A 12,043-nucleotide genomic window follows, 5' to 3' on the forward strand; every position below is an offset into this window, starting at 1 on the left:
TAAATTCCCAAACATGTTTAATATGGAAGCCCACCGTTGGCCTGTATAGTGAATGTCTTTCTAACAATGGTAAAAAACTAAAATTCAGAGAATGCAACCGTCCATCTCCAATACCCTGTCACCCTCCCTTCCTTCCGACTGTCAGTCAGAGCGCCAGCCCCTGCCTTCACCACGCGCGCCCGTCAGTCACTGGGATGCGCGAGACCCAGCAGCCACCGAGCATATAGCGCGGGATAAAACGAAAGCTTACCAATAATTAAAGATCCTTCCTTTCTTTTTGTCGAAGGAGGGTAAAGCAGATGTTGCATGCGGAATGGAATTCGATTTTTGTTCCACAGAACCAAAGACACAATGAGGACACAATGAGACACAATGATCTCTAGGCTTAGAGATCACTGAACATTTGGATCATACGCATTTCAGCAGCACATTAGAGTTTTTTTGCTCTGTGAAGAAAATAGTTAATTTTCTCCTGAAGTGCTGGATTGTACAACTTGTACAACTTGACATGGCTCTTTTAGTCCACCTAAAAACGGTCCGGGACCTTCGCGGAAAGGGGGACAGAATCGCCAAAGTCACATTTCGAGGTAACAAGCTTTTATTATCACTGCAGATTCTTTGTCCCAATACTAGTCATATACTGATTGCGCAGTGCCCGGGGTTTTACGATGTGATCAGTGGGATTCGGTGTGTGAGCCTGTGGACTGGTAAGCCCAAATGTGCTGACGCATCTCCTGTGGTTGCGCTGAAAAGTTGGAGAAACCCCTTGTCTACCTCCGCAATCCCAGGAGGTGATGAGAGAGAGACACGGATTGTGGAGGCGAGGAGCGCTTTTACACATGGGAATACCTAATATCCTCAAAGAAATGTATATAGTTTTTATTGAGGAATTTTAATTCAAAACCTAGGGTAGGCCTACAACCATTTGGTCTGTCGAATTAAGATATCGTTTTTTAATTGACCGTCAAGTTGAGAAATGTGTTTAATATAGTCCTATTGATCAAAATGAGGTTGAGCCCATACCGGTTATATGCTACGGTTATTTCACGTTCAACAGCTCTCATCTATTCTCCACGGGCGCTCGTTCTCCCAATAATGCGCTCAGTGGAGTTGTATCTCACAATCTCAAACACCATTGATTTTCTTCTCTGAAAGGAATTCGACTCCATTAATGAAGCTCTCCCGTGGCCCTCTATGGCCAACTCCCATGGCCAGGCAGGTCTGACTGGAAACAGATTGGTAATCCCAATGGAACTATTTGGATAGAACAATATATTGTATATGTGGATTTACACACATTTGTGTTCACGGAATTGTGTTTGTGTGTTTGAGTTGCTTTAGCTGGTTGGCTATTTCAGCACCTTGGAGAGTGAATTCTGGTTTCTGAGATACAGTAGCTTACATTGCCTCTGTTGATCCCATAACACCTGGAAGGCTTAGACACAAACATTGTGTGTTTGTGTGTGTGTGTGTGTGTGTGTGTGTGTGTGTATGTGTGTGTGTGTGTGTGTGCGCACGTGCATGTGTGCATGTTTATGCATGTGCGTGTTGCGTGTGTGCCTGTATGTGTAGGTGCCTGTCTGTGTGTGGGTGTGCATGCAGACTTACGTGTGTAAATGTCTGCATGCTACATGTGTGTGGACCGACTGACCCATGTTCAACTGCTGTTCACATGGAACCCTTCCTGTGTCTGTGAATATTTCTCTCCCTCTATCTTTGTGTGTGTGTGTGTCTGTGAATCTTTCTCTCTCTATCTTTGTGTGTGTCTGTGAATCTTTCTCTCTCTCTCTATCTTTGTGTATGTCTGTGAATCTTTCTCTCTCTATCTTTGTGTGTGTCTGTGAATCTTTCTCTCCTTCTCTATCTTTGTGTGTGTCTGTGAATCTTTCTCTCCTTCTCTATCTTTGTGTGTGTCTGTGAATCTTTCTCTCCCTCTATCTTTGTGTGTGTCTGTGAATCTTTCTCTCCCTCTTTATCTTTGTGTGTGTGTGTGTGTCTGTGAATCTTTCTCTCCTTCTCTATGTGTGTGTCTGTGAATCTTTCTCTCCTTCTCTATGTGTGTGTCTGTGAATCTTTCTCTCCTTCTCTATGTGTGTGTCTGTGAATCTTTCTCTCCTTCTCTATCTTTGTGTGTGTGTCTGTGAATCTTTCTCTCCCTCTATCTTTGTGTGTGTGTGAATCTTTCTCTATCTCTCTATCTTTGTGTGTGTGTGCCACACTCTAACCACACTCTCATCTGTGTGTCTATATGTGTGTGCCGATCAATTCCAGCATTTTCTTGTAGGGCACCAGGGAACGTGTCAGATCTTTAGCAGCCCTGTCAAGTGTTACATCTGTTCCTCGTTCCACTTGAGTCTCTGCATGTGCTCACAGTAACCAACCAACAACCAACCAACCTATGAGAAAAGCCTTTGAGGATGTTTTCTAGAATTTCTGCAGGTCGCAGTGATAACTCTTTATGACATAACAATGACGAATTACTTGTTGAAAGAAATGCTGTTTTAACTCTTTATGACAATGAGTAGCCCACTTTTTGTAGAGGCAATGTTAGTAACAGTTTACATTGGGGCATATGAGAGTAACCCTGCTTAAACAGTACTGGCCATAGAAATATTTTACCAATTGAATAGGACACCTGCTGTATTTGTTGTCTGCCTGGCACTGAAACCCTATATTATGTGGCCTGTTGTTCAGTTGAATTAAGGCACCATAAGGTGTTCGGTTTCTGATCTATTAACTTACGATGTCAGTGAGAAGGACAACAACTTAGAAATGTGTCTGATTTAAAGGCAAAAGGCAACCTCTTAAAGTGAAACCTGCGTTTTAGTCTGTCTGTCTGTCCACCTTCCTGTCCTTCTCCCTCGCTCTCTCTCCTTCCCTATCCACCCCTGTCTCTCTGGTGTTTGAGTTGCTGTTGATAGCTCCCTGCCTGGTCACTTATACAGGCTGTCAGCAAGGCTTCCTGAGTGCTTTCAGCTCAGACTGTTTCCTGTCTGGAGAGGAAAGGTTCTCTCAGGAAGCCCCTGCCCCACTGGGCAGGCCAACCTGTATATCCCTTACAGATGTGGTTAATGGGGAAGGCTATGTAAGCTTTGTTACCAGTAACCCCAGCGTTAAACATCTCTCCAGAAGGACAAACATAAAGACCCATGTATCCATTAAGTAGATGAAGATGGAGATCATTTAGGATGTAAATCAATGAATTGATCACATTGAAGTCCACATATACAGTACAAGAACCTATACACAAGAATGTGTATACAGTAAGTACATTTTAGTGAATGGTAGAGGACAGTCTGTCCATTAAGGCCAAGTATTTTCCCACATCTACTGGCACCACTGTGTCGAATGAGAGTATGAATATTGTAAAAGTTCTGCTGTTATTTTATTAACTTCTGGAATCCCTTACCAACGGTATTTTAGAAGGGTGCTGAATTGCTGGCGGTAAAAAATACTTTTTTTTCTTCCCCTTTTTTATCTTCAGTCTAGTAATTATGTAAGTAGCCCAGTTGTGAAGTCTAGTTCTTTCCTATTCTAAAGCCAGATACTCCAGCTTGTACTGTAGTGTAGTAAGGCTTGATGGTCATGCCTACCTTCTCTTCTGGGGCCTGAGGGGAAGATAACATAGCCAATGTGTTACACTATCAAATAAATTAGAAAATTAACAATTATTTCCACCATCACGGAATGGAGTCAGTTTCACTTTGGTTGAGACTAAATTACAGATTGCTTGATTCTCTAAGAAGTTGTTATCGTTCTGCCTGCCTGGGACTCTCTCTCTCTCTCTCTCTCTTTTTCTCTCTCTCTCTCTCTCTCTCTCTCTCTCTCGCTCTCTCTCTCTCTCTCTCAAATTCAAAATAGGCCGTATTGGGATGAAAGGGACTCTCTCTTGTTTTCTCCCTCTCTGCCAACCTCTGTTCCTTTCTTTCTATTCCTCTAGAAATGAAACAGTTTGCTGAATGCTCTCTTTCAATCCTTTTTTTTACAGAACACTGCAGGTGTATTTTAGCCTCTGTTCTGGGAATAGACCCTTAATCACCCTACAGTTAGATATCAGTTTAGAAAAACTCACATTCTGCAAATCCCCAGGAAATTGAAAGTGCACAGACGGTCCCCATGTCTACCATTCACTGTAGTCTATTCTCCCTCCCTCCCTCCCTCCCTCCCTCCCTCCCTCCCTCCCTCCCTCCCTCCCTCCCTCCCTCCCTCCCTCCCTCCCTCCCTCTCGCTCTCTTTTGTCATTTCGTTTCAGTCTCTTTTCTCTGACATGGTTGCTCGTTTGCTGCTTGTTTCGTTCTCTCTCCAAGCTGCCTTGTTTAATTGTTGTTTGGATTTAAGAGGGCCTTGCATACCACTATGTGTGTGTGGTCCTACCCTATTAAACCCAAAGGACTAACAGGTTTAATATCTCTGTTAGGTGAAAACATTAGTCAGGACAGTCATGCTCACTGTGGTTTGTGTAGGTGGAACACATTGGATTTTATGCTGCAGCTGTGTTCAAACCAAAGATCTGACATTGTGTACTGAATTATCCTGAAACCATTAGATCCACATGTAAAGCCTTTGATGTATACTCCAACTTCAAAAAGCAGGGAAGAAACAAATCTGAATTATTATATATTTATTTTATAAACTGCTTTTCATACAGAATATCAAAGTCACTTAAAATTTAAATAAACAAATTCATTATACATACATTATATATATATAAAAATTAAACCTAGGATAGAGGTTATCCAATATACTAACATAACCCAATAATTGTTGCAGTAACTGTAGTTTCTCAAAACAACACCTCATAATGTTGTATAATAAGTTCAATAAGAAATACATATATTTTGTTCTAGCAAATGGAAAACAGGTTAACTGTGATTAATGTATTTATTTCAACACAGAGAGAGAGAGATAAGTTATGGGGTCGCTAACCTGCCAGCGAGAAAGTATTGATTCCCTGTCCAAGCTAATTACCAATCAGAGTGACAAGGGCTGTAATTACCTGTATGTGTGTGTGTGTGTGTGTGTGTGTGTGTGTGTGTGTGTGTGTGTGTGTGTGTGTGTGTGTGTGTGTGTGTGTGTGTGTGTGTGTGTGTGTGTGTGTGTGTGTGTGTGTGTGTGTGTGTGTGTGTGTGTGTGTGTGTGTTTGGCTGGCAACCTCAGTACATATGAGCTGTCTACACACACACACACATCAACAGACATGAACACCCACACAAAGCCTCTTACACACAAAGCAAATTACTTAAGTACACATAAACGCACAACCACAGAAGAGCTTTCTGATATTCACCAGCCCTCATTCACAAAGCAGTCTTTTAATAGACCCAGTAGTCACTGTGTTTACTATCCTTGTGGTCATATGTATATGGTGCATACTTAAACAACCTAACTGAAAATGTAAAAGATGAATAGCTACAAATTCACACAGTTGTGTTTGAATTAGTCTATATTTAATATGAATAATCTTTTTTGTTGAAAAGTATCATGTCACCACAGAGTCAGTAGTCTCTCTCTCTCTCTCTCTCTCTCTCTCTCTCTTTTCTCTCTCTCTCTCTCTCTCTCTCTCTCTCTCTCTCTCTCTCTCTCTCTCTCTCTTTCAATCTCTCTCTCTCTTTCTCTCTTTCAATCTCTCCCTCTCCCTTTCTCTGTCTCTCTCTCTCTCTCTCTCAATCTCTCCCTCTCCCTCTCTCTCTCTCTCTCTCTCTCTCTCTCTCTCTCTCTCTCTCTCTCTCTCTCTCTTTCAATCTCTCCCTCTCCCTTTCTCTGTCACCCTCTCTCTCTCTCTCTCTCTTTCAATCTCTCCCTCTCCCTTTCTCTGTCACTCTCTCTCTTTCAATCTCTCCCTCTCCCTTTCTCTCTCTCTTTCAATCTCTCCCTCTCCCTCTCCCTTTCTCTGTCACTCTCTCTCTCTCTCTCTCTCTCTCTCTCTCTCTCTCTCTTTCAATCTCTCCCTCTCCCTTTCTCTGTCACTCTCTCTCTTTCAATCTCTCTTTCTCTCTCTCTCTCAATCTCTCCCTCTTTCTCTGTTTCTCTCTCTCTTTCAATCTCTCCCTCTTTCTCTCTCTCTCCCTCTTTCTCTCTCTCTCCCTATCTCTCTCTCTCTCTCTATCTCTCTCTATCTCTCTCTCTCTCTCTCTATCTCTCTCTCTCTCTCTGTCTTCTGTCTGTTACATTTGGAGTCATTATGAGTCATCATTTAGTTGTTTATTTGTCTGGCTGTCTTTCTCTCCTCTCCTCTGGCTCCTCGTATCAAGCCTGGTGTAGGCTTATGCTTGTCATTCGGTTATTACAGCACCATTACTCTGTCTTGCCCTTTCCACTTAGTCTGACACATGTAAATAGATGGCTGGAGTTTTACTGTTATCTATTGCCAGGGAAGGAGAGTTGTGCCATAGGTTGAGTGGCTCTCTGGCAACTAGTATATGGTTATGCTGGTCATTTATGAACATTTTAACATTTTAACATTTTGACCATGTTCTGTTTTAATATCCACCCTGCACAGCCAGAAGAGGACTGGCCACCCCTCATAGCCTGGTTCCTCTCTAGGTTTCTTCCTAGGTTTTTGGCCTTTCTAGGGAGTTTTTCCTAGGGAGTTTTTCCTAGCCACCGTGCTTCTTTCACATGCTTTGCTTGCTGTTTGGGGTTTTAGGCTGGGTTTCTGTACAGCACTTTGAGAATATCAGCTGATGTACGAAGGGCTATATAAAAATAAATTTGATTTGATTTGATTTATGTCATGTGGTGCAAAGCACCAGGAGTCAGACAGAATTCACATGCAAAATGGTGGTATTCATTTACAGGTACAGAAGGTGAGCTGAACCATGAATATTGATGCTGACGAACACTTGACTTACAATAATAACAAACAAATTAAAAGCAATGGCCAATTCACTGAAGCTACTGGCTTTTAAGGAAGAGCGCATAAAACTTTGACAAAGCGTCAATAATTCCTCACACAGCTGACATATCAGGCCAGTCAAACCTCTCCTAAAATGAACAACCTCAACAGGTTAAAAGCTCAACCCCAAATCAGTCCACAAACGATCTGCGGTGGTTACACTATAAATATATGCTGGGTTTTATAGTTGACCTAACTGCTGGGTTTTATAGTTGACCTAACTACTGGGTTTTATAGTCGACCTAACTGCTGGGTTTTATAGTTGACCTAACTGCTGGGTTTTATAGTCGACCTAACTGCTGGGTTTTATAGTCGACCTAACTACTGGGTTTTATAGTTGACCTAACTGCTGGGTTTTATAGTCGACCTAACTACTGGGTTTTATAGTCGACCTAACTGCTGGGTTTTATAGTCGACCTAACTGCTGGGTTTTATAGTTGACCTAACTGCTGGGTTTTATAGTTGACCTAACTGCTGGGTTTTATAGTTGACCTAACTGCTGGGTTTTATAGTCGACCTAACTGCTGGGTTTTATAGTTGACCTAACTGCTGGGTTTTATAGTCGACCTAACTGCTGGGTTTTATAGTCGACCTAACTACTGGGTTTTATAGTTGACCTAACTGCTGGGTTTTATAGTTGACCTAACTGCTGGGTTTTATAGTCGACCTAACTGCTGGGTTTTATAGTCGACCTAACTGCTGGGTTTTATAGTCGACCTAACTGCTGGGTTTTATAGTTGACCTAACTGCTGGGTTTTATAGTTGACCTAACTGCTGGGTTTTATAGTTGACCTAACTGCTGGGTTTTATAGTTGACCTAACTGCTGGGTTTTATAGTTGACCTAACTGCTGGGTTTTATAGTTGACCTAACTACTGGGTTTTATAGTTGACCTAACTGCTGGGTTTTATAGTCGACCTAACTGCTGGGTTTTATAGTCGACCTAACTGCTGGGTTGTAGGCATTGGGTCACTTAGTTTGGTTGTTTTCTTTAAAAACTGCTGGGTTATTGATGCTGGGTGCTGGGTTATTGATGCTGGGTTAATGAGATATGACTCAACGGGTCAGCTCAGAAGACTGGAGGCGTGGCTTAGTAGGGGCGTGGCTTTAAGATAATTATTTTTGGCCTCCCATAAGAATAAATGTAATTCCGGTCAATCTGTTCTGTTGTATTGTTAGATTGAACGCTGACAGTAGTAAATCTAGTTCTTTTTGCCCCTAGCGGTTCAACTACCATTAAAATCTTGATGTAGAGGCATCTTGAGAAGGTTCATACACATCTATTATACACATCGTTTCATACACATCTATGTACTTTTACCAAGAAAAAATGCATGTAGGCAATGTAGATTCTACATTTATATAGGTAGCTACAGTGCCGTAAGAATGTATTCACACCTCTTGACATTTTGTTGTATTACAGCCTGAATTAAAAATGCATTACATTTAGATGTTTTGGTCACTAATGTCAAAGTGGAATTTTATTTTTCAAAATGTTTACAAATTAATAAAAAATGAAAAGCAAAAATGTCTTGAGTCAATAAGTATTGAACCCTTTTGTTATGGCAACCCTAAATAAGATCAGCAATAAAAATGTGCTTAACAAGTCACATAATAACTGTGCAATAATAGTGTTTAACATGATGTTTGAATGACTACCTCATCTCTGTACCCCACACATACAATTATCTGTAAGGTCCCTCAGTCGAGCAGTGAATTTCAATTTTCCAACGCCTCACAAAGAAGTGCACCTATTGGTAGATGGGTAAAAAAAAAGAAGCAGAAATGTAATATCCCTTTGAGCATGATGAAATTATTAATTACCCTTTGGATGGTCAATCGATACTGATTCACCCAGTCATTACAAAGATACAGGCGTCCTTCCTAACTCATTTGCCAGAGAGGAAGGAAACCGCTCAGGGATTTCACCATGAGGCCAATGGTGACTTTAAAAAAGTTACAGAGTGTATTGGCTGTACTAGGAGAAAACTGAGGATGGATCAACAACATTGTAGTTACTCCACATTACTAACCTAATTGACATAATAAAAATATTACAAATCATGCATCCTGTTTGCAACAAGGCACTAAAGTAAAACTGCAAAAAATGCAGCAAAGCAATTCACTTTTTTGTATTTTTGGGGCAAATCCAATACAACACATTACTGAGTGCCGTACTGGAGTTCTAATCCCACACAGGGTAGATCTTTTTTTTACCTCCTTTTTCCATCTTGTCTCATCGCTGCAAATCCCCAACGGGCTCGGTGGAGGAGAAGGTTAAGTCATGCGTCCTCTGAAACATTACCTGCCAAACCCTGCTTCTTAACCGCTTAACCCGGAAGCCAGCTGCACCAATGTGTCGGAGGTTCCACCGTTCAACTGAGGAGTCGCTAGAGTGCAATGAGCCAAACCCTCCACTTACCCAGACGACACTGGGCCAATTGTGCACTACCCTATGGGACTACCGGACACGGCCGGTTGTGACACAGCCTGGGATCGAACCCGGGTCTGCGATGCAGTGCTTTAGATTGCTGCGCCACTCGGGAGGCCAGATCCCTGTGAGAGAGGTTGCCTTGGTAGTAGTTGTAGGTTTTTATACACCACCTAAGAACAATCTGTGAGTTCATTTGACCACTGGAAAAAGAGCTACAGCGTAAATTCTGCAATGCAGGTTCGATTGAATTGAACCTCTAATCTTCATTTTCAAGGTGATGATTGCAATGTTCTTCCCAACACAATACTGCAATAAATGTGTCCACCGCAAGTGGCAATAGGTGTCAGTAACTTGGAGCCTTACCACTGTGAGCTAACTGTCCAGAACCGTATTGCACATCATTTTATTATCAGAGCATGCCAGTGGACTTCTGGTAAGTATGCTTTAGTGAGAAAGTGTTGGGATCAGGTACAACTACTTTAACCCACCCCCAAAGTGAATATTATGTTAAAAAGTTACTGTTTAATGAGGCTTACACAAGTGTATCAGTTCCTCAAGAGCCTTTGCCTATCCCAATTTTGGGATATGTAAATAATAATGTTATGAATTTTATATTGGAATATGTAATGTGCAAAAATATTCAAGGCACATTTTAATTTGCAGTGTACAAACTTAGATTTATTAATAGGAATGTTTAATTTAGGCCACGTATCCTGAAAATAACCTATGGATTACATACAAAAATACCCAGCTGCTGGCCGGGCCAACCCAACTGATGGTTAAAAAACAACAACTGATGGTTAAATTAATCCATATTTGGGTAATCCAAACAACCCAACATGTTGGGATATTCACGCAACTCAGCTGAAAATGCTGGGTTAAAAACAACCCAATTTGGGTTATTTGGTAACCCAGCGCTGGGTAAATATTGGACAGAACACATGCTGGGTTACCAAATAACCCAAATTGGGTTGTTTTTAACCCAGCATTTTCAGCTGGGTTGCGTGAATATCCCAACATGTTGGGTTGTTTAGAGCAGTAGACTACATGTCGATGATGCAATAGAACTTAAAACGTCTAAATAAACAATGTTACAAAGGATTTATCGCGTTTGATATTTTTTGTAATAACTATGGAAAATGTCTAGTAGTAGGAATTTGCTTGAGAACGCTAGCATGATAAATGAACAAACTTTTGCAGACCGAGTTTGGCACCAAATAAGAGGATAGAGATGTCCTGAAATGTCAGATGGATGGATATTTGTTTTCCGACTTGTTCTTCAAGACATATACAAGACTCATTGACCCTTTGTGACCCTACACTTCATTGAATAACTTTTTGTATTTTTATCATTTGAATATTTAAAACCCTTTGAGCCTGCCTAACCCCTGACCTCTGTCCTTTCACCCCTCAGGTCTGTCGTTCTACACACGTGTTCTGGAGAACTGTGAGGATGAGGCCAGATTTGATGAGGTTTGTAACTCTTCTATTAGATTCCAAATAACCATCAAGCCCTTTTTCTTTTGAGTTTATATTTTAATTTAGCAGAGTTAGTAGATATGGGGGAGATGGATGCAGTAGGCTACAAAGAGCACTAGGCAAGTCAGTTAAGAACAAATTCTTATTTACAATGACGGCCTAGGAACAGTGGGTTAACTGCCTTGATCAGGGGCAGAACGACAGATTTTTACCTTGTCAGCTCGGGGATTTGATCTTGCCGCCCCTTATAGTCCTTACATCCCCGTGTCCTGATGTGAGAGTTTCCCCAACATGACACAAATAGCATGATTTGTGTTGGATATTACTTTGCTTGATATGGACATGGTCAAATCAAATCAAACGTTATTTGTCACATGCGCCAAATACAACAGGTGTAGACCATACAGTGAAATGCTTACTTCCAAGCCTTTAAACAACAATTCAGTTTTAAGAAAATCCCTAAAAAAGTAAGAGATAAGAATAACAAATAATTTAAGAGCAGCAGTAAATAACAATAGCGGGGCTATATACAGGGGGTACCGGTACAGAGTCAATGCGTCAATGGTCCTCCTTTTCCTGTAGTCCACAATCATCTCCTCTGTTTTGATCGCGTTGAGGGTATGCAGCTAGTGTGTTCACCCATACTCCTTATTAACAGGCTCCAGTGTTGGTTATCACATCAGGGATTTGACCAAGCTCTGCTAACAGGAAATTCTGTACTATTTTCATCTTACCTAGTGTTTTGCGTTATTTCTTTACAGTACCTCTGTTCTTAAGACAAGAAGGAATCTCATTTGATATCCATTGTAAATGGGCCATTTCCTATCTAGTCCACTCTAATGGGCCACTTGCAACTAGTATTCTGTGGTGGTATTTGTGGGGTTGAGATGGCAGTGAGAGCTAGAGGATGGCAGCCATGCTGTACAGTGTGACCAGACCAGACATACTGCAGGCTACTGGGGTGTAGAGACTTAACTAGGCAGAGAGAGAGAGAGAGGAAGAGCGAGAATTAGTTTGTTTGTACCTGAGAGACACCATGAATATGATTACTTTGTGATTTACCTTTACATTGGCCATCTAAAAATAAACAAATGACATTAGCAAGCATAAGAGCCCTGCTCTACTCTGAATATGATTCTGATAAATTGTAGACCTGTAATAGTCTTGAAAACCAGACCCAAAAACATGCGTGAGGCACCGCGGATGTCTAGAGAGACCTATAATGCCTCAGGGCCC

At 41.4% G+C, this 12,043-nt stretch overlaps 1 protein-coding gene across 15 annotated transcripts in view; it reads left to right on the plus strand.

The window, feature by feature from the left end:
* Window positions 1-154: 154 nt before the first annotated feature.
* The window catches only part of LOC106608042 (otoferlin), a 131,212-nt gene continuing 119,323 nt past the window's right edge, over window positions 155-12,043 (plus strand). For all 15 annotated transcript variants that reach the window (XM_045720966.2, XM_045720965.2, XM_082976977.1 and 12 more), the window contains exons 1-2: window positions 155-587; window positions 10,743-10,801. In XM_045720966.2, the coding sequence (XP_045576922.1) occupies window positions 509-587; window positions 10,743-10,801 (138 nt within the window). In that variant the 5' untranslated portion in view covers window positions 155-508. The remainder of the gene's footprint in view (window positions 588-10,742; window positions 10,802-12,043) is intronic.

This window comes from Salmo salar, chromosome 06 (genome assembly GCF_965601325.2).
Source record: "Salmo salar chromosome 06, fSalSal1, whole genome shotgun sequence".
Taxonomy (NCBI): domain Eukaryota; kingdom Metazoa; phylum Chordata; class Actinopteri; order Salmoniformes; family Salmonidae; genus Salmo; species Salmo salar.